Here is a 24,285-nt window from a genome sequence, read left to right as displayed (position 1 = left end):
TCCCTGTTGTTACACACATACATCCTGTACCAAGATGGCCGACAATGAAGCCACACTATTGAATATCCCTTTACCAAGATGGCCACGTGACCCAGTGTAAGTTTGGGGTCCTTGTAATGGCCATCTCTACTCATTTGATTCACTTCTATGCATAGTCACTCTTCACACTTCACTATCTATTGCCTGCCTCTTCTACAAAATTGTGGCAGCTCTGTAGCCGCGCATGCGCAGTAAGTCCGCTAGGACGCGCATGCGCAGTAGGACCTATGTTATGCGCATGCGCAAAATGGCGCTGCGCATCGCTATAAATACCCCTCTAACTAAGATCACTTATACTACCTCCTGAGGAAGTCCTGCTAGGGACGAAACACGTAGAGGATCATTCTATTTACTCCTGGGTCATATCTGGATCACTATACCATCAGTAATTCCTGTGCGGAGACTGTGGGATGTTCCTGTTGTACCCGAGGACATGGTATATCTGTTACCTTAATTACAGATAAGCTTTTGTTATAACTACTCAATGTGAGTGTGCATTTTATATGTTACTTTTTATTAAATGCTAATTTCTTTGAAATACTACACCATATAGTGCATTATTCTTTTTTCCCTATCCACTGTGTGGAGGAGAGTTATGGTGTTAACAGTATGCTGCTGTTGTATGGCTGGTGAGCAGGCATGCAGTTTTGCTGACTATACTACCTCCTTGGAGAGAATGCTGATTATATATCATTGAGAGAACAGCCGTATTAACTGTGTTCCAGTCTCTGGACAAGATATATGCAGATAAGCAACCTTTATTCCTTATGGTGTGAGGAATAAAAACGTACTGGTAGGTTAATTGGCTGCTAACAAATTGACCCTAGTCTGTGTGTGCCTCTCTCTGTCTGTGTGTGTGTATGTTAGGGAATTTAGACTGTAAGCTCCAATGGGGCAGGGACTGATGTGAGTGAGTTCTCTGTACAGCGCTGCGGAATTAGTGGCGTTATATAAATAAATGATGATGATGATGGTGTGTATTCATCTAGGTGATGGGCTATCACTAACACACTGATCTCATACCTGTTTTTTTTCTGTTTTTTCTGTCTTTTAATGCTTACCAACTGGACTTATACCTGTGGTCCTTAAGGATCGTCCAGGAAAATTGAAGTATTGAACTGTCTTGAACTATATTATTATTCCACTGATCTTGGGTTACATACCCCTGGCAACGCATCTTATTGTGCCATATCCTGTACTTTATACACTTTACTATCTTGGACTTACCAACCATTTCTAAGGAAGGCTGCCTCCATACGCGGAAAAGGTGTTTATGTGGACTTATATCTATATACCTATACAATACTGTTGTGAGCGCCACTGTTTATTACTCCTATTGTACATATATATATATATATATATATATATATATATATTGCATTCATGATATTCTAATACTAACGTGGTATATTTGACTTAGCAAATAGGTGGGCCAGTGTACATACTGTATTGTACATTCATAATAAAAATTAGGTAAATAGAAGTCTCAATTGCAATATATTTGTGAAACATTTTTGCTGGTTATTGGTGCTCATCTGAAACTGTCGTTGCTATCAGGCATTTTAATATATTGAAATCAGCAGGGATTCCAAAAAGACAAAACATTTTTATTTTCATATTGACAGAGCAGGTTATAAGAATAACATTTTTAATAGGTCTATCATAGAATTAAAAAGAGGCTTCAGTTAGTCCCAATTAATGGTGTCATGAACCATATCTAAATAATTTCACCTTTCAGAAGTCTACGGGATATATTTACTAAACTGCAGGTTTGAAAAAGTGGAGATGTTGTCTATAGAAACCAATAAGATTGTGGCTATCATTTATTTAGTACATTCTACAAAATGATAGCTAGAATCTGATTGGTTGCTATAGGCAACATCTACACCTTTTTCAAACTCGTAGTTTAGTAAATATACCCCATAGTCTACTGATGGAAAATTGCATGCTTACTGGCAAATGTTTCCAAATGCAATCAAAAATTAATAATTCACTTATGGCTTTTCCATCCACATTTTGTGATCTATTTTATTAGAAGGGGATGAACATTTACCAGACCCCTTGTCAGTCAGACCCTGGAATCAGAGAAAAAAATCCATGAAAATGGGGATACTGAGTTGTAAAAGGGGAATTTATTTTATGCACATCCACATTACAATTGATGGACATAAGGCTACACTCAACCTTAGGCACTTGAGTTTGACCAGTGATCTATACTCAGTTAGAACTGGAAAGCACAGTGTTAAGAATTACCACCAAATGAAGAATTATTAAACCAAACAGGTAATGTATAAAAGAGTATAAGAAATATCAGAAAGAAATGTAATATATTTGTTGTTTCTTTGAACATCAGAACGTTTCTAACTGTACATAGATTCAGTGTAAAAAGAGGAAGACAGCCACTTGCATTATTTGAAAGAAGAAAAGGGAATCTTGAGTTCCGTTTATTCTGAAATGAGAATGAGTCTTATTTTTTTGTCCGTAAGATAGTAAAATAGAAAATAAAAGTGAATGCAATTGGGGACTTTCACTAAGATTTTTCTATTGGTAATGCCACTAAAAATGAAGATAGATCTCTTAATCCTATTCTGCAGTATGATTGTTAGAAGAAATCACATTATGTGGCCGAAGGTGATTTTAATGCTTCTGAGATCTAGATTCTGTATAATATATAGTGACTGCAAAAGACCGATTGCATCATAATGATGGGTTCAAACCAATCCTACCTACAGTGACATACAGTCAGGTCTGTCTAGGCCGTCTCTATAGCCATAGCGGTCCATACACCTGCAAGGTGGCCCAGCAGCACAGAAGAATAAATGTACAAAAAAAGTACAAATTTAAAATGACTTCATAATAAGTTTATTCAGGCAGTTATATGATTGGGAAAATAATGATAATAAAAAAACTGAATGATTGAATGAATGAATGCAATTAACAAGCTGCCCTATTGGATACTGACTGGAGATAAAGTTGACCCCATCACAATATTACCTTGTAGTCCAGACATTTCTCATTAGGCAACGGGCCACAGGGGCCAGTGTGTCAAAGATTGGGACTATCTTGACCCCCAAACTTTTGTTAAAATGGACTGCTCAGCCTCAACAAGCCTCTCATCCCCATCTGACAACGAAATACCCGTTGTTGGGCACTGAGACTCACTACTGTACTGAGATGGCAGTGACACCAAAGGATAAATACAGCAGATATGTACAATATGTGACCATTACACTGATATGTACAGGACAAGGTGATGGTGGGCTGCAGCACACCATCTGGGGAAAGCAGCAGAACAGTCCTGAGTCTCATGGACAGGTAGGTGTAAAACTCAGGTTACTCAGTATATTCTTGTATTTTGGACCATATTATTTGCTGGATGTTATGTGTTAGACATTTGGGGGTAAATGTATCAAGCTGAGAATTTTCTGGTGGGTTTAAAAAGTGGAGGTGTTGCCTATAGCAACCAATCAGGTTCTAGCTTTCATTTTGTAGAATGCACTATATAAATGAAAGCTAGAATCTGATTGGTTTTTCAAACCCGCCGGAAAACTCTCAGCTTGATACATTTACCTCTTGGAGTTATATGCTTTTTCATAGTGTGAGGGCAATAAGGACTTAGTAAGCTTGGATGATAGCATGAGAGAACATAGGATGCTGAACTTCAGTTTATACTATTAGGGTGCATAGACATTTTTGCAATGAAGAAGTTACATAAAAAGAGAATTAAAGTGAATGTCCGCAATCTTGTTTCTATATTCCTTTAGTACAAGTTGTTTTTCTCATTACACCTCACTGTCTTGGAATTGTGAATAGTGGTATCCAGACATTGGACCATGAGCATGCATTGTGCCACTGACGGTAAAGGGAGGTGCCAGCTCCAGGTCCATTGACTTCAGCTGTCTGCAGTGAAAAGGGGAGATGCATTATTAGATGGTTGTCAGTTATTATATACAGGAGGGTTATTAATAAATGCTAAAGTTTCAGTTCACTTTTTAAATTAGAAAAGAAAAATGTGTATATACAGTATGTACACATACACCAGTACTAACTGGATATCTGCTTATATAGTATATTATAAAATGAAGCAGAATAATTAGAATTATGGATGCAGATGGAGGTATGAAAATATTCCACAAGTGTACTAAATTTAGACAAATGAGATTATTCAGTCATATATAATACATTATCAGCCTCAATAAACAAAGTAAACACTCCAAATGCAATGAATGATGTAGTATTTATTATATTCAGAGCGGCCACGAAAGTATTGAACAAATAATCACTTGGTGCATTTGTTTGCTGAGACTGACACTGTCTCTCAACCTGAGGTCACGTCATAAAGCAATAGACCTACTTTTTCTGTCTATATCATCAGATTCAGCAACGTAAGTGGAACCGATCCGGTTCCTGAATATTCTTCTTTACTGCTGTACCTCCAACCTGTGGGCTGCTCATCTGCCTTGGCTTTATCACACAATACTTTCATTGATTTATATTGATTTAAATTATGTTTAACTGATATGCATTATTATTTGTTTTTCCCCTTTTATATTGCATATATTTATTTTACTTCAATTAAAGTGAGCTTTTATGTTTATTATATAGGACTGAATAATGTTATTTGTCTCAGCTTTAGAATTAAGTCATCGCTTGCAGAATATTTTTGTCTTTCACCTTATTAAATATGAAAGTCACACCTTTTAAACTGATAATATGTAATTTGTGGTTTATATGTAACAGTTATTAGCCACATTCAGGATGGTGCGATATGTTAATTGCAAGAAGCATCTCTTAAATAAAGGTGTTTATGAACTATACACAAAGAAAATTAGGCTTAAATGTTGGTCACTAATCACACAAATTATACTGTATGTTAGAACTGACCAAATGTTTGCACAAATTAAGTTTTACAAAACACCATTTTATGTGTGATGTTCCAGCGATACAAAGTTCTGCTTTTGTTTATGCATTCCAGAGAATGCTGTTTCACACTGATTCATTTAGGAACCTAACTGGCTGTTCCTTCTGTATAATCTGCACAATTACTCCGCACATGCCCAGAACAGGGCCGTACACTACAGAAAGCAGCAGCGTCCGATTCACCTCCAAGCCCACAGGACACTTACCACAGCTTGCAACTTCAGAGAGGGAACGGGGTCAGGAAGGGGCGTATGCACGTAGGCAATGTACAGTAAAGGCGTTCCTCTGCAGATACCTTTGATTAAAACTCTGACGCTGGCAGAATTATGCTGTATTTCAGACGTAAGGTTTGCACCTGCTCAGCGTCATATCTAACTCATGGATGATAGTCATGACCAAACACACCATTCACAACCTCGCCATCTAATGGGAGAATTAACTATTCACCTGCACACACTTATCTCGTTATACCACAAGACTGCCAGAGGGAGCTGACTATGGAGCCATTTCATTAAAAGGATTGTTTTTACTACTGTTTGCTGAGGAGTATAGGATCCTTCTATACCAAAGAGCTAAATGCATTATCTTATATTTTAAAAGCACTTGTGCGAATATTGAAATTGTTTGTGCTTTTCTTTTTTTTTTGTTTATATATTTTATACTTTTTTAACAAATGGACATTACCAGTGCTTGCCTGTTTTTAAATGTTATGTGCGTGTTGTATAGTTGTATAGTTCCTACACGCTTGCATACATGTGCATTGTGGTTGTGTGCTTTAAAAGCTTTCAAAAATTATCTATGTGATCTACTATGTATGCCTATGTAGGCCTAGTACAATTATTATTTACAATTATTATTTTTTAATTCAAATATTTTTGGGTAATTGACATGTTTCTTCTATTTCCTGTCATGGTTACTTCTATATTTTTGAACTATTTTACAGAAACTTGGGGATGAGCATTAATAGATCTATGCAACTTGTAATTATGCCCATACTGTATAATGTATAGGGAGACTACAAAACCTGCAAGGCATGTGGTGCACATTGTAGCAGAGACAAAGAGGTGCAAGGCTACATGGTGACGTGTGGCTGTTACGTAGTATTTTCTATCGCAACATTATTTACAAGTAACCTTTTGTTGCCCAAAATACATTGGTATACACTATAAATGGAAGGTCTACCACACTCTTTACATTATGGTGTACTTGTACAATCAATTGTCAAATACTGTACTATTACAATAGCATCAAATCATGTTAAACAATCTCTAACCTAATTGTTTCTATGTTCTACTTATTACTAATATTTTAATTGTTCCTTTCTTGTTACTTTTTACAGGATTCCAAAGATTATTCCAGCTATAAAGAATATGGGATTTCATCCCACTTTGCAAGTAGGTACCTTTTGGCCTTTGCTTCAAATGTATTCAATAACATAAATGGAAAAAAAAGGAAACCTTTTTGTATTTGTTCAAAATTGTGCATTACTGCAAACTACAAAATTTGAAATACCAAACCAAACGTGCAAATAAAAAAACCTAAAAAAAAACAGTTATCATTGTTTCCGGCCCGCTTGACCAACATTAGAAGTTATTTTGGCCTTGTACTGACCTCTGGTTACCCGTGATATGGTTGGCAACAGTGGGGAAGAAGCAGAGGACAGTGGGGCAGTAGAGGGTGGAGGTGCACCATAAGACAGTGGGGCTGCAGAGGGCAGTGAAGCAGCAGAGGGCAGTGGAGCAGTAGAGGATTCTGGGGCAGCAGAGAACAAACAGCATTAGGGCAGCAGTGGATGGTGGGGGTATGGGGTAATCTTAGGGAGGATAATGAGGGTAATCTTGGGGAGGATAAGGAAGGTAAAGTTGGGGAGGATAACAAGGGATAAAATGGGTCAAACGGGCCTAGAGAGAGAAATTTGGCAGAGGGCCAGGATTGAGTAAATGTGCTATAGGAGAAAGATTGTTAGCATGTGTCATAGGGGCAGGATGGGGAAAATGTAGCATTGGGCAGGATGGAACACATGTGGCATTGGGGCAGGAGGGTTGGTGTTGAGGTATTGCGTGACAAGGTCTGTGAGACTGGTAAGGGTAGTGTCAATATATTGGAACATGTGATGGATATGTGTTAGGGTTGTGCTTATGCCACATGTGGTGCTTTCTAGGGCTAAGTTATTGTTGTGCCTTTTATTGTAAAAATCCCATATGTATGAAGGCTGACACTGCCCCTGCTTCCTCTTCCATCTGAGGCTCTTCCACATCACAGGTCACCTCCGTCTGGTCCTCCTCTTCTTCCACTGTACTTGCATCTACAGCTAACATAATGGGTGGAAAAAAAGAGAAACCTAAACAATTATGTTTGACTCAATAGCATCCATGTTTTTGCATCATATTAGTAGATTTCAGAATTTATCTTGACTTCTTTTTTAAATTAAAATCGGTGTGCATAAACTGTATGTGGGGTTCATCTTTTCTAAAATAAATAAAAAAATCTGGTAACATAAATTTAACAAGCAGCATATCTGTGTATTAAGTGGAATGTTACCTAGCCATCCTTTTGAAAGTGATCTTCTCTGAAAATACTCAGTAATCTTGAAGATCATGAGCAGATTCTATAATAGGCTGACTAGGTTGATGTACAAGTGGCAAGGATTTAAGAGTTTTTGTTTGCTTTAAAAATGTCAAGTGCTAAAATGTGAATTGTCTATTTTTGCTTGAAAAACAGCTATTGTTTTGGGTGTGTTTAAATGCCTCTAAACAATACATTTGTCATTGGTATTTTTATGCCTGTATTGTGATTTGCAATTTACTTCTAGGGGATAGTGGTGTGGTTAGGTGTGGGTTAGCCAATCCTGCCCATCCCCTGCATCAACTGATCATGTATGCAGGACAATTGTAACAGATTCTGGATACTTCTATTACTAATCTTGATTAGCGCTGGCTTACCTGAGGTGCGGAGTCTAACAATCTCCCTGGTGTTCACCAAGAACCACCGCAAGGCGGGGTGGGCTTTCCTGCCAGGAGTCGCAGGTCGCGGTCCCCAGGTTCGCCCCAAGATGTAGTACAGTGGAGTGGAGTGGAGCGGAGGTAGCGGAGTCAAACAAGCCGGTTCGGTACACAGGAATGGAGTCAGGCAGAATCAGAAGGCAACTCGGAGTCAACAAGCCAGGGTCGGTACACGGGTCACAAGAATAGGAGAATGGTCAGCAAGCCGGGTCGGTACACAGGGATAGGAGAGCCAGGGAAGTCAAACAGGCAGAGATCAGCACACAGGAATACACTGGAAACTGGAAGACACTGCAATCCACGAAGAACAGGAGCCAGGAACAGGTAAGTGTTGCTCTGACACTCAGCGAGTGTCAGAGTGAGGTTTTTATGCTGAAGGGGATTCAAAATCCCTGCCTCTGGGTTGCGGTCATGTGACCGCCGAACCCGGAAGTGCGGCATCCGGACGGAGCGGCGGGGATCAGGTAAATCCGATTATCACGGGCACTAGGAGTCTTTACCCAGGGATCACCAGGTGATGGACTTACCTGAGCAATATAGGTGGTAATATGGTACTCTGGTAGCGGGGTGATCACGGAACAGGAGACAGCTGATGGTAGAGAATGCTCGAGGAAAGTCTATGACTAGCAGCACTGGTAATATATAGGTAATAGTACACGAGGAACTGAATGGACAAAGGAAACGTGAGGGTAGTCAGTGGTCTGCGGATAGCAAGTTGTACCACTGCTATAGTGAGGAGGAATGTCCAGAAATAACGAGGAGGTGATGAGAGTCAGCGGTCTGCGTTAAGCAAGTTGTACCGCTGTCTAGGTGAAGGAATGGAATCCTAGGTGGAGGTATCCGGAGAGTCAGTGGTCTGCGTTAGCAAGTTGTACCACTGCTATGTGGAAGGATACTGGAAACAGGTGACACAGGGAACAGGAATCAGTGGTCTGCCTCTAGCAAGTTGTACCACTGAAATATATGTGAGGAGGAGCACGGGCGAGATAAATGTAATGCAGAGTATACACGGGCACACATGTACTTGATCCCACGATGATATGCACAAAGTATTAATAACTGAGCAGCACTGCACAAATATACAAAGTCACGGAACTATCCAGACTACAAGGTAACACAGTCAAATGATGGCAATAGTCTCAGTGGATAGGCAACTCCAGAGAAGAATAACTCAGTCCAGCAAGGTATGCAATACACGAGCACAGTCAATGATAAGTATGCATACCGTGGTTCAGAAGAGCAGGCTGTCAGAAAGGAGTGCAGGGATACCTAAGCGGCAGGAGGCCGGCAGGATGCGAAGTCCCAGGGAAATGGATGCGGAATCCAAGTAGGTGCAGCGCACAGGTAGGTAGACCAGCAACGATGGAAACAATACTCAGGAAGCAGTAGTATATAGGACTGGTCGCCTGGAGATCACTGAAGAGTAGAAGTGGTATAGCAGAGAAGACAGCAGCGGAGCGTTGATCCAATGCAGACAGGCGAGTTGACACAGGCAGAAACACTGTAGAAGCACGGAGAGCGGATCAGCTGGCTGCAGACACGAGGAGTACTGGAGAGTAGCGATAAGCAGGACACTGCAGAAACACGGAGGTAGCGGATAGGAATCAGCAGGTGCAGTCACGATGAAACACTAGAGAGTTGAGGTAAGCTGGAACTGTTGAACACGGAGACAGCGGATAGGAATCAGCTGGTGCAGTCTCGATGAAACACGGGAGAGTTGAAGTGAGCTGGTAACTGTAGTGCACGGAGGCAGCGGATAGAAATCAGCTAGAGCAGTCACGATGAAACACGGGAGAGTTGAAGTGAGCTGATAACTGTAGTGCACGGAGGCAGCGGATAAGAATCAGCTGGTGCAGTCTCGATGAAACACAGGAGAGTTGAAGTGAGCTGGTAACTGTAGTGCACGGAGGCAGCGGATAGGAATCAGCTGGAGTAGACACGATGAAACACAGGAGAGTAGAAGTGGTCTGGAAACCACAGGAGAGTTGAAGTGGTCTGGAAACCACAAGGGAGTTGAAGTGGTCTGGAAACCACAGGAATCAGCTGGGCTGAATACACGAGGAAACACAGGAACACCTTCAGAGGCTCATGTGGGAATGAGACTCCAAGATCAGGCAACGAGGTATAGACAGCAGGTGCTTTAAATAGGGAGTGTTGCCTGATCAGCCAATTAACTAAAAGGAACAGATACTGAAGGTTTGAAAGGGCTGCACATGCGCAGACCCTCAGGATGGTGGACGTCCACGGTTCCTAAACATACGGGAAGAAGCACTCACAGTCTGGTGAGTGACACCGTTACAGTACCCCCTGCCATAAAGGTGGACTCCGAACACCTAATAGGGTTTCAAAGGAAATTTTTTATGAAAGGATTTGAGTAGACGGGGAGCATGCAGATCAATGGCTCTTACCCATGAGCGCTCCTCAGGGCCGTAACCCTTCCAATCCACCAAGAACTGTATAGCACCTTGAACTTTACGAGAATCTAGGATAGTTTTAATCTCGTATTCGACTTGATCCCGATCCACAACAGGAGGAGGAGTTCTGGACGAGGTGGAGAATCTGTTGGTTACCATCGGTTTTAACAAGGAGACATGACAGACATTGGGTATGCGTAAAGAGGGAGGCAGACTCAATCTAAAGTCTACGGGATTAATAATCTCAGAAATAGCGAATGGGCCAATAAACTTGGGAGCAAATTTTTTACTGGGAACCTTTAAACGAATGTTCTGGGTGGATAGCCATACCCTGTCACCGACTGAAAAACTTGGAGTCATTCTTCTCCTTTTATCATAGAATTTCTTGGAACGAGTGGTTGCTTTCTTTAAATTTATCTTGGTCTATTCCCAAATAGCGGAGAAGTTATGAAACCGAGAGTCCACCGCCGGAACTTCAGAAGATGAGATTTGCGAGAAGGTGGGTAGCCTAGGATGGCAGCCATAAAGAACAAAAAAGGGGGAGTTAGAGATGGCCTCATGGAAATGGTTGTTATGGGCGAACTTGGCCCAAGGGAGAAGGTCCACCCAGTTGTCTTGGTTACTTGAGATAAATATTCTTAGAAACTTCTCTAATTCTTGGTTGGTTCTCTCAGTAGCCCCATTGGACTGGGGATGATATGCGGAAGAGAAGTCAAGCTTAATCCCGGATTTATTGCAAAAAGACCGCCAAAATTTTGATATGAATTTTGATCCCCTATCGGAGACAATATGTTGAGGACAGCCGTGGAGGCGAAATATTTCTTTAATAAAAATATCGGCTAAGGAGGAGGAAGAAGGAAGGCCTTTAAGAGCAATAAAGTGAGCTGTTTTAGAGAAGCGATCCGTGACCACAAGCACCACAGTACAGGATTTGGAAGGAGGAAGGTCCGTGATAAAATCCATGGAGATCTGTGACCATGGGTAATCAGGAATGGGTAATGGGAGCAAGCATCCATAAGGCTTCTTCCTAGAGGTCTTGTGTTGAGCACATTTGGAACAAGCAGCAACAAATCTCTTCACATCTTCCAGCAAGGACGGCCACCAGTAACTTCGGGACAATAAGTCCCAGGTCTTGCGAATGCCGGCATGCCCAGAGAAGAGTGAGTGATGAGCCCAGTTAAGGAGCCGAGTGCGTAGATGTGGCAAGATGAATGTTTTGCCCGGAGGACAACCCTTTTTCAGGTGTGTAGCTGCCAATACTTGACATGGATTTACAATGAATTTATTATCTTCCGAGGATTCCATGTCGGCTGGATCAAAAGAGCGAGATAAGGCGTCTGCCTTCGTATTCTTGGATCCCGAGTGAAAAGTGATGTTGAAATCAAAGCGTGAGAAGAATAAGGACCACCTTGCTTGTCGAGGGTTTAGACATCGAGCAGTGCGTAAGTAAATGGTCGGTATATATGGTGATAGGAAATTGCGCTCCTTCTAGTAGATGTCTCCATTCGGAGAGAGCCAACTTGATGGCCAGGAGCTCTTTGTCGCCAATCCCATAATTCCTCTCAGCAGGTAAAAAGCGACGGGAAAAGAATCCGCAGGGATGAAGTTTTCCAGAAGGGCTTCGCTGTGATAGTACGGCTCCAGTGCCAACAGAAGAGGCATCTACCTCCAGGACAAAAGGACGTGAACAATCCGGCTGTTGAAGAATGGGTGCAGATGGAAAAAGAGACTTTAGTAATATAAACTCTTGGATAGCCTCAGTGGACCAAATACCAGCATCAGCAGATTTACGGGTCAATGCTGTGCTGGGAGCCACGAGAGAAGAGTACCCTTTGATAAATTGACGATAATAGTTGGAGAATCCTAGGAAGCATTGAGTGGTCTTAAGGCTCGAAGGTTGGGGCCAGTCAAGTATGGCTTTCAATTTCGTGGGATCCATCTGTAGACCGGTGCCAGAAATAATATATCCCAGGAAGGGAATTTGTTTCTGCTCGAAGGTGCATTTCTCCAATTTGCAAAATAGATGATTTTCTCGGACACGAGAGAGGACCTCCAATACATGAGTGCGATGGGATACTAGATCTTGAGAAAAGATGAGAATGTCGTCCAAGTAGATGACTACGGATTGGTACAAGAGGTCTTGAAACAGCTCATTCATAAAGCCCTGAAAGATGGCCGGGGCATTGCATAACCCGAAGGGCATGACCAGGTATTCAAAGTGGCCGTCTCGGGTGTTGAATGCCGTCTTCCATTCATCCCCCTCCTTAATGCATATGAGGTTATACGCTCCCCTGAAGTCAAGTTTAGAAAAGATGGTGGCACCCTTAATCCGGTCAAATAATTCGGAAATCAGTGGCAGTGGATACCAATTTTTAACGGTAATGGCATTTAGGCCTCTGTAATCAATGCAAGGGTGGAGGCCCCCATCTTTCTTTTTTATGAAGAAGAAGCCAGCCCCAGCTGGGGAGGCAGACTTGCGGATGAAGCCCCTTTTTAGATTTTCTTGGACGTACTCCTCCATAGCCTTAGACTCCGGGAGGGAAAGGGGGTAAACACGGCCCCTGGGAATGGGTTTACCAGGTATCAGATCAATGCCACAATCCCAGATTCTGTGAGGGGGAAGTCTAGTGGCTTCTTGTTGACAAAAAACATCAGAGAAGGTTTGGTATGGTTCAGGCAAAAGAGTCACAGGAAATTCTTGGGAACGTCTGGGACTATTCGGAGGAACCACTCTCTGTAGGCAATGAGAGAAGCAGGACTGTCCCCAGGACAATATGTCACCTGATTTCCAGTCCAAGGTGAGGGAGTGGAGACGAAGCCATGGAAGTCCTAGGATGACTGGGTTGGTAGATCTCTGAATTACTAGAAAAGAAATCTTCTCCCGATGAAGCGCTCCTCTCTGAAGCAGGAGGGGAATAGTGCGCACCAGAATGGACCCCTCGGGAATTCTTCCCCCATCAATGGCCATCAGAGAGATGGGTTGTTCCAAAGCTTGTGTGGGAATAGCAAATTGTTTAACTACTGCGGCAGAGATGAAATTTCCTGCGGCTCCGGAATCAAGAAGAGCCGACTGCGGGAAAGTCTTTTGTCCTAACTGAAGGGAAATGGGAATAGACAGGCAATCATTACTACTGGGAACTGACTGACACTGAGAAAAGAGGCCCAACGATACATTTCCTGAACTCGTTAGGCCCTGTCATTTCCCGAGCGTTTAGAACAAGAACTCAGAAGATGGCCGCTCTCTCCACAATATAAACACAACTTGTTCCGAAATCTCCTCTCCCTTTCTTCGGCTGACAGGCGGGTCCTCCCCAGTTGCATGGGCTCTTCAGGAGGAAGAACAGGGGTTTGGAAGTTGGGAGCCAAGCGAATCATACTACGCCGAGACTGTTCCTTCTCGGAATTACGTTCTTTGAAACGCAAATCAACTTTGACACAGAGGGAGATAATATCATCCAAAGACGTAGGGAGTTCCTGAGATACCAGCTTGTCTTTGATTCGGTCTGAAAGGCCCTGCCAGAACGTAGCTACTAGGGCCTCATCGTTCCAGCGAAGTTCAGAGGCCATAGTTCTGAAGTGGACCGCATACTGTCCCACAGACTGGTTTCCCTGGCGGAGACGTAATAAGCCAGAAGCGGCATTGGACACCCTTCCTGGCTCATCAAATATTTTCTTGAAAGGGGACAAAAAGACGCTGAAGTTATGTAGAATGGGGTCATCCCTCTCCCATAAGGGGGAAGCCCATGCTAAGGCTTGACCAGACAATAACGAAATCACATAGGCCACTTTCGTTTTTTCGGAAGGGAAGTTCCCTGGTAGAAGCTCGAATTGTATGGAGCATTGATTTAAAAATCATCTGCAATACTTGGGGTCTCCATCAAACTTGGGTGGGTTAGGTAACCGTAACTGTGAGGAAGAAGCTGCTGCTGCGGCCTGAGGTACAGGAACCTCTGCCGGCCCAGTTGGTCCACCAGCCACTAGGGTGTTCTGGACAACATCCAACCGAGTAGATAGACTATTGAGGAATTTTAAAAGTTGCTCTTGGTTAGCTTCTTGCTTATCCATCCTTCCTACTAAATGCTCCAACAGATCTTTAGCTATGGTCAGAGCAAACTGTAACAGATTCTGGATACTTCTATTACTAATCTTGATTAGCGCTGGCTTACCTGAGGTGCGCAGTCTAACGATCTCCCCGGTGTTCACCAAGAACCGCCGCAAGGCGGGGTGGGCTTCGCTGCCAGGAGTCGCAGGTCGCGGTTCCCAGGTTCGCCCCAAGATGTAGTACAGCGGAGTGGAGCAGAGGTAGCGGAGTCAATCAAGCCGGTTCGGTACACAGGAATGGAGGCAGGCAGAATCAGAAGGCAACTCGGAGTCAACAAGCCAGGTTCGGTACACGGGTCACAAGAATAGGAGAATGGTCAGCAAGCCGGGTCGGTACACATGGATAGGAGAGCCAGGGAAGTCAAACAGGCAGAGATCAGCACACAGGAAGACACTGGAAACTGGAAGACACTGCAATTCACGAAGAACAGGAGCCAGGAACAGGTAAGTGTTGCTCTGACACTCAGTGTCCGAGTGAGGTTTTTATGCTGAAGGGGATTCAAAATCTCCGCCTCTGGGTTGCGGTCATGTGACCGCCGAACCCGGAAGTGCGGCATCCGGACGGAGCGGCGGGGATCAGGTAAGTCCGTTACAACAATGCCGTGATCTCCAGGGAACTGAGGTCCAAGGCAGCTGAAGGAACCTCCACCTGTCACCCTAGCATGCTGAGTCTTTCAGGCGACGCTTAAAGTCTTGCCACCTGTGTGAAATGTAGAACTATAAGAATGTTGCAATGTATACAATCCAAAATATTTTCCAAAGACTTGTGCATATTGATAGAATGTATTGGTCCTAGAGGTCAACGACTAATGAAAGAAAGCGAACCCGTCCTAATACTTAATTTGAAGACTTAAAAAACAGATGGCAAAGTAGGAATGATAATGTACAAGTTTTTAAAGTTAGTAAATATGTTGGCCTGTCATTTTTGGATCAATGATTTTAAGGTTGTTCAAAAGACCTGTACTAGGTATGCATAACACAATATAATAATTTGGGTCCCAAAAATAAAACATTAGTGTTTTTTTACCTGTCTCCATTCTGCGAATTGGAGCCATGACTCTGACCTGCATATCGATCTCCTCCCAGACTCTCAATTTCACTGGGGTGGAGAGTTGCTGGTTGGTAGAGTGCATCCACTCTGCCACCAACTGTACCGGTACTATAACCTCTGGTTGTTAAAAATTGTCTGTCTCTGGTTCAAGGTCAAAGCCCTGATTTGCACTGGTTGCTGTGGTTCTGCCATTATTCTAAACAGGGGGAAAGAGGTAGTGATTTTTAAAGGCCCTATAAACTGTCTCACATATGCCCTTGTAATCATACGTGGAAAGCAAAGTTCTGTCTGAAAATCTATATCTTATGGCAACCAATGCGGCATAAACTTGTAGAACTATAGATGAAGAGGTCTTCACCTTTAGCAGCCGCCTTTCCCGTGGAGACTAGTTATGCTCACAGGTGCTCGGATGTCCCCAGGACTTACACTCCGTGTAGTACAAGTTTATGTTCACACGACAGCGCACAGGTACAGGAGATAATTTGCGGAGTAGAGACAGGCCAGAGATCTGTGGACTGGATGGAGCACTGGTGGAGGCGTCAGGCACAAGAAGAGTCAGGGTCACAGGCAATGGTTCGGTGTCCAGGTACAGGCAGAAGGTCAAGGTCACAGACAAAGGTTTAAAATACAGGAATGGGCAGAGGTCATACATGGAAGAACAATCTAAGTTTAAACACCAACACAGCACAGAAGCAGGCAGCAATACTGAGAACAGGACGCTATAACAGGCAGTGAGGCTCAGTCCTCACTGCCTTAAATAATGCAAGGGGCCAATCAGGGCAAAGCCTAGCAAGTGCTGCATAATTAATTACTGGCATGCAGCCAGTTAAAAGAAGAAAGAGACCAGCAGAGTCCTGCCCTAATCAGCCACCATTGACTGAGTCTGAGTAGTCCTGAGCGCACGCGCCCGGCTGTTTAACAGCTGGCCGTGCGCGGCGGCAGGTAGGTGAAGGCGTTCCGGTTGTTGCCTAGGCAACTGGGACGCGGAGACCAGAAGTGACGTCCCAGTCATTATAGCGACGGCCGGGATGCCAGAGACCAGGGACGGGGCTCCTGACACTATACCAATAAATTAGAACATCGACTCTGAGATCCTAGTCACAAAATGGCAAGGCTGGATAATTGCATCTCCAGTTGTTAAATAGGGTATGCAGTTGCGTTCTCCTGCGTTTGTCTGTGTATGAACGGCTAGGCATTGTCACTCCCCTAATTGCTTGAATATGGATGATTATTGAGATTAATTGACAGAATGAAAGTCATCCATTTTATATATGGTATAGAAGGGATCTACTACTGATGTGCCTACACCCATACGTGCCCTGAGAACCAATCAGTGATGAGACTGTTGAATAGTCTCATTTACTTGCAAACGTGCAGGCTACTACATGCTCCTGTGCCGAACTATGGGTACTGACTGCAACAATGGACCATTGCACTGGTCACGCAGATCGGTATATCACAAATGAAGAAGAAACAATGCCTACAGGGCAGTGAGGGTGTGTCTGCGGCCACAGAGGCACCATTGTCCAATTGCAGAGGCACTGGAGTGACTTCAGGAGAAAGCAGCCAGAGCTCCTCTCTGATTTGAGGGGTGAAATTGTGAACGTAAGTTCACAATTATTATTAACACTTTTTTCATATCTTACAAGCTAAAATTATTGCTGTTATATCCAGCCCATTACAAAGCAATATGCCTTGTAATAACCATCACTGGACAAAGTACAAGGCTTGCTATGTAATAGTAATGATTCTGATTCAGTATGTGATTAACATAAACCTCTCAGGTCAAGTCCATATGAAGTGGTGTAGAGGTGTGCTTATTTTGCCAATGAAGGTCCATGTGTGGTATTGGATATTTTACATAGCAAATCAACAATATTTAGAAGAATCTATGTCTGTGTGAGACATGAGGTTTAAAAATAGTGTCATATGTCTTCCAACAGAACACCTACGCCAATGGCATAGAACCCGCATATGGCTTCTGCAGGAGGCCCAGGATGAAGTCCATGAGGAGCCCATGGAGGAGGTCCTGGAGGAGGAATAGGAGGAGGCCCATGAGTTGGAACTCAAAGAGGCCCATGAGGAGAGTGAAGATATAAATAATTCTCCACTTTCAAGTTCCCCAAACTCTGCGGTTTCTTTTTCCCCAAAGTCCCAACAAATCGATGAGGAGTCAGGGGGCGAAGCCCAGGCTTGTGCCGCAGAATGTAAGTATCTTGATGTTATAATGTAGTGTAATATTAATTATTTTGTTTTGCAACATAAACGTGAAAGCCTTTCTTACCCTAGGCCTAGGCAAAGCTTGCATTCTACAGATGTCTGACATCATGGGACTAATAAATGTTTGTTGACCAATAATTGTTTCCTTTCCTCACAGAGAATATGGCTGCACAGCCATATAATCACACAGTATATTCCAGCACAGTCATTATAATCTCACAGTTTATGGCAGCAGAGCCATCCTCACGCTGCTATATATGTTTTTTTTAAATCAGGCAACATCATACAGACATTATACATACAGCATCATACAAAGGGTTAATGAGCAGGGTTAGTATGAAGTTATAATAACTATACAGTAAACCATGAGTGTAAGGAAGGAATTGCCCCCCTGTGAGTTTTACTGTCAATCACCAATACAAATGTATATCATACTCACATGTATGTCTGCCAGTGAATTAGCTAGAGGGGCAAAGAAAAACGCATTGCTGTGTGCATCAGTTTTTACGTAGTATAAATGACTTTAGTATTGGGCAGCACAGTGGCCTAGTGGTTAGCACTTACGCTTCACAGCACTGGGGTCATGAGTTTGATTCCCGACCATGGCCTTATCTATGTGGAGTTTGTATGTTCTCCCTGTGTTTGCGTGGGTTTCCTCCGGGTGCTCCGGTTTCCTCCCACACTCCAAAAACATACTGGTAGGTTAATTGACTGCTATCAAAAATTGACCCTAGTCTCTACCTCTCTGTCTGTATGTATATGTATATGTCTATGTGTGTGTGTCTATATTAGGGAATTTACACTGTAAGCTCCAATGGGGCAGGGACTGATGTGAATGAGTTCTCTGTACAGCGCTGCGGAATTAGTGGTGCTATATAAATAAATAAATGATGATCATGATGATAGTATTGTATTCATCAAGAAACATTTCTTGAGATCCGATCCTTGTTGATTTCAGGCATGCGTATACCCAATTTATGTGCATTTTTATTTTACATTCGCTTTACGTTCCTTAATGAATCAGGCTCCGTATGTGGAAATGTGCTAAAATTATAGTATATTCTAAAAATCTAGTCTAATAAGGCTGGTCTGACAAATGTCAATTTATTCTGCTGTGTAGTGTAGATGTGGTAGGACGCGGTACATCTAAGGCCAAATTCCGCTGGTGAAACATAAGAAATTTGTGCCCAAATGGAGAAATGGAGAATCAAAATAAAAAAAGAGTGTACAATATAATTAAAGATACAGACACATTTTGGTACAAAGACATACAACAGAAAGCTTTCTACAAACCCCTCACTTACCGGATATTGCATAGACTGAAGACAATACTTGTTTCTAGAAATGAAATCAGAAATAGAATCAGTGTGAATTAGGGTTAACTTTTAAACTATCTAAACGAGGGGGGGGGGGGCTGACAACATTTGGTCTAAGGGAGTATATCTGTTAAAATATAGCCTACCCAGTAGCCTTACCACTCAACTGAAAATCAATGCAAGATAGGTGCACAATCTATCCAAATCCATCACTATTACCATACCATAATTAATGGGTTGAGTACTAATTTACGACACTTATTATCCCGACAGCAAGTATACCGGGCAAAAACCAAAAACGTCTGATATCAATAATAGCGATAAAACCAAAATCCAGACTTACCATAATAAAGACTGTCTATAACACCAACATGCTTGCTCTATATGCTGAATGCTGGCAATGCTGTACATTGCCCAATCTTCAGGAAGGGCAATATACAGACATCACATTGCACAGCCTGCCACTCTTTGCTCCCCCAATCCTCCAGGAAGAACAATATATAGGCTTCAGTGTAATTACACATCACACGTTCAACAATTCTTCTTGCTTCCCACTCAGCTGGGTTAAGTGGCACTACAAGTCCCAGCAACAGGCACACTGCTGCTCTATATACTGTCCCAGAAAGAATTATTCCGCAACAACTTGCATCTCCTCCCCCTGATTACCCTCTTACATCTCTTAGTGTATGAATTCTCCCCCGTTCTCTCCAGGGGTCTCTGCTCTGGGGACTCTCCCCCTATTCAGACACACATTACTTTCTGCTTTTGCAGTCACCGTGCTCACACTCCCAGGCAATGCCGGGGGAGCCTGGGAGCATCCTCCCCACTCTCCCAGGTCCCCAGCTATATATCACAACACCACTGTTCTCTCTGTCTATCTGTCTCTTTCTCGCACTCTCTGTCACTAGCAGACTGGGCTGGGTTGCCACCACAGCAACCAGGTTTAGTCACATTCCAAAACACCTAACCCGCCCACCAGGTAACCCCCTCCTGTATTTACTGGGGTGCATGATTTACTAAAACTCCACTAGGGGGCGTTACACAAGTTTTTTTTTTTTTTTTTAAATAGTTATCCATTCACTAATTTGCCCAATTTCAAGTAATAAAAGTTCACACGATGCATCAATCCACACAGACACATAAGAACATCACTTGTACTTGAAATTTGCCGGGGTGAGTGACTCGCAACTTCGCTAGGGAATAGGTTGTTTGGACTGTTTTTTGTTCCATGTTTACTTGAGGAATTGCAGAATTGACATGTTAGGCAAGTTAATTTCATCATTTTTTTATTATTACTATGCTTATGCTTGTATAGATTCAAAAAGTTTTGTTTCTATTAATATATTTTAAAATATCACTTTATTTACGTGAAACAACTGAACGCTTTTAAAAATAAATGCATAAATTAGGTAATAGGACAATAAACTAGGTCGGCACTGGGGATGGGTATAAGGCCTCTTAATTTAGTGGTATGGTATGGATGTGCTGGTCTAGACCCGGAGGTAATGATAGACCACATGGTGCGCAGGCCGAGATACGGTATGGGCATGCTGGTCTAGCCCCGGAGGTATAATGGGTAACTTGGTGTGATTGCCATGATATGGAACAGGTGTGCCATTCTAGTGACAGGGGTAAGATGGGCCACTTGCCTCGGTGGTATGATGAGCCACTTGGTGCGCAGGCTCGTGGTATGGTACGGGTGTGCTGGTCTCACCCCGGAGGTATGTGGAGTCGCTTGGTGCACGGGATCGATGCCAGGACTGGAATCCCGAGACTGGTGTGGCATTTGCTGTGGCAGGAGAACACTGTACAGGCGATAAGCAAGATTAGTAAAGTGCACATGGATGATAGTGAGGAGTTTGGATCCCATTCACTTCAATCAGTCGGCTTAGGTTCAGTGCAAGTACAACCTCCTTGGGTTGTCTTGCGGGGCATTATGATTAGCACAGATGAATTCAGGTACCAAAATGCCTACAGATTATTGTCCTAGTTTAAGGATACACTACAACGGTGCGCTTAGGTAAAATGACGGATAAATATCGATTTCCCGAGGATGGGACTCGTGATGGGACAGTATAGTATTGATCAGTAGCCAAGGCTGAGTACAGTGTTCTCCCCCCACCATTTCAGTGTAGGGTTAATTCAATAAGTAAAGTTAATCAGCCAAAAAGTAGGTGTGCTGTCTCTTATTGCATGGCACAAGTGTTAAGGTTAAGGTAAAGGTTTATGGTTATGTTATGAAGCGCTAAGCATTTAAATGTAAATAAAACACAATAAAGACTCCCCTACATAATCCTCATTCACCCGCTTTATTATCTCACATAGCTCCAGGCTGGCACCAGATCAACATCATGATAAAATTAAAAAAGCATAGTTAAAGCCACCGTGCTAGCTCCGCTAAGAGCAATGGGGGAATAAGCCTAGTTTATGCCATTATATTTATAGCCAGGGGATTTCCCATTCTCTTTTTTAGGAGGCCCAATCTCCCGAGGGAATCCAGTTCTGTGCTGACTGACCTGAAGAGGATTGGCACTATGGCAAGAGGACTCCACACTGCGAGTTTTCTTGCTATAGTGCCACTAGCCCTGGCTGAAATAGCCTAGTTCTGGTACTGATAAATTTGGGGGACCCCATGTTTTTTGTCCCCCCCACCTTTGCCAGCACCAGCCTAAGTTAGCAGCACTAGGGCTGGTTATGCTTTCTGGGAGGTGGGAGGTTTTTTTTTCGTTTTAAATCAAACTGTTTATTAACTTTTCAGGGGTTTTTTACATTATAAGTATCGTAATAATACATTCATAGAAAAAGATAAACACACATAAATAAAACTAACATTTGAAACCAGAATCAGTATAGTAATGGGACAGGGAAGGACGGGAACACATAAGTAAATACCAATACTGTATAGGAAGGAAGTCAATGACTATAGATATTGGTTATTGAGGATGAAGGCCAAAAATCAAAGAATGACTTGGAGTACTGTGTAGGTGTTTAGAACAATAGGAAACGGCTGTAAAGAGAGGGGGTAGGAGGAGACATAAGTTGCTGTGGTCTCTGAGATAGCTTAAAAATTCAAATACATTAGATGGTATTTAGGGGTGGTTCAGCCTCATAGATCTCGGTTCATGGGGACCAAGTGGACTGGAAAATGTGAGGAGTATTCTATAAGGTTGCAGTAATACGTTCCATAATACTATTGATTCCTTGTGGTTAAAGATGGCAGAGTAGCGTTATTCCACTGGGAGGCAATGTGACATTTAGCTTTTGAGAATGGCAAGGGATATCTGGAATGGGTCTGGCTAGAAGTGAATATAATGGTGTGTTCGGTATTTGTACATCTAATATTGATTTAATTAGGTTGAGGACCTCTTCCCAATAGTCTCTTATTTTAGGGCAGGATCACCATGCAGCATGGTACTCCTGTGGCCGCATGACCTCCAATATAGATCTAATGAATTGGGAAAAATAACCCCAGACGGGTCGGCACCCAATGCCATCTGTAAAAGATTTACTGCAATTGAGGCCTTGGAAAGATTAATTCTTATTTTATTACACACTTTGGGGTCAAAGATCTCCCCTGTATCCCTCTCCTGGGCTAATTCATGCGGTTCTTTCAATGGTTGCCTGTGAGCTAATAGCAACTGATATATGTTGAAATAAGACCTTTAGATGTAGGACAATTTCGGCAGAGGGCCTCAAAGGGAAAACATAGGATTTCTGGTGGTGGTATAGAAGCAACTGGAAGAAATGTTGTAATTGAATGTATTGGTAAAATGCAGTGTGAGGGAGCCTAAGTATATTCTGGAGATCAATGAGCTGCGGGAAAAAGCATAAAGGGGCAAGATCGAGAGCAAAAATGACATGATGGCTAGTCCAATTGCAAAAGCATAGATGATCTTGTCCTGCAGATAGATCAGGTTTATTCCACAGAAGGACCAACAGAGAATAATGAGAGTGTAAGCTATATAAGTTGTATACATCCAAATATTTAAGTTTATGAGTCTGCCATGTAAAGTTATAATTAAATTTTAAAGCGTGTAGATCCTCCGTGGACAACTTCAAATCTACAATTTTTCGATTTGTCTGCAATAAGCTTGGCGTTAAATAGTTGACTATATTCATGAATCTTTCAAGATTAGGAAGTGTGATGTGGAGTTTATTCAATGTTATCAATATGCTGTCTGTGTATAGTGCATGAGATATCTACATTGTTTTGCGAATGTGTGCAGTTAGCGGTTCCATAACTAACGCGAAAATGAGAAGGGTAGGGGACAACCCTGACATGTACCATTATGGATGTCAAACGGAGTTACTGAGAGTCCATTTGCCAGGACCCTTGCTAGCGGATTGTGGTATAAGGCAGAGATACCCCTACAGAAAGCACCCTGGAGACCCATGCCCACCAACATCTGCTGCAGGAAAGGCCAAGCCACTCTATCAAATGCATCTTCTGTATCTATTGCAATCACCAGAGTTGGGAGGGACCTACTGTTAGTCACATGTATCAAATCAATAATTAGTCTAGTGTTGTTGGAGGCCTGCCTATTAGATATAAAGCCCACCTGGTCCAGGTGAACCAGTGAAGTTATGACCAACCCCAATCTATTTGCCAGTATCTTGGCAAAAAGCTTAAGGTAAACATTAAGAAGCAATATGTCAATAACTACCAGCTTCAGTTGTTTCCCTGCACGGCTTAGTTATCACAACATTCCCAGCTTCAGTGCTGGCCCCATTAAATTTAGCACCTCCCAGTAACTTAAACAAGCTGGTGAGCATTGCTATCCTTCTGGCCCTAGTGCTGATTGACGCTTGAGATATTTAATAGCATCTGTGATCGTCTCAGGTTCTATTTCCTGAGAAAAGTGGCCTGTGCTCTTGACAATTTAGAAAAATGGAATGATTGTAGATAATGACGGATAGATAATTTAAGCTGATGGGCGTCTGGTTGTATAGGGTCAAGTTTGTAGAGGGCTGCATAGTAATCCCTGAGACATTGGGAAATCTTTTCGGGTTCATACAGTTAATGAACAATCCACAAACTTACAGGCAAATATTCTATTGAGCGTTTCAATATTTGCACAAGGAGAATTTAGCTTCCAAAATCTTTTTTTGTAGCTTTTCATAATAGCACTGTTAGACCCATAATAGAGCTTTGGCCGCTTTATTATTAAGGTGACCCTTTAGAGATAAGTTTTACATAAGTGCGTTTTTTGAGAAAGCTCTCA

General features: G+C 42.5%; 1 protein-coding gene across 2 annotated transcripts in view; it reads right to left on the bottom strand.

Moving 5' to 3' along the window:
- Window positions 1-2,885: 2,885 nt before the first annotated feature.
- Window positions 2,886-24,285, bottom strand: part of SMIM35 (small integral membrane protein 35) — a 71,390-nt gene continuing 49,990 nt past the window's right edge. For both annotated transcript variants that reach the window (XM_075191640.1, XM_075191641.1), the window contains 2 exons: window positions 19,052-19,085; window positions 2,886-3,939 (listed from right to left, as the gene is read on the bottom strand). In XM_075191640.1, the coding sequence (XP_075047741.1) occupies window positions 3,822-3,939; window positions 19,052-19,085 (152 nt within the window). In that variant the 3' untranslated portion in view covers window positions 2,886-3,821. The remainder of the gene's footprint in view (window positions 3,940-19,051; window positions 19,086-24,285) is intronic.

Source organism: Mixophyes fleayi, chromosome 11 (assembly GCF_038048845.1).
Source record: "Mixophyes fleayi isolate aMixFle1 chromosome 11, aMixFle1.hap1, whole genome shotgun sequence".
NCBI lineage: Eukaryota > Metazoa > Chordata > Amphibia > Anura > Limnodynastidae > Mixophyes > Mixophyes fleayi.
This window is presented reverse-complemented; position numbering and strand designations above follow the sequence as displayed.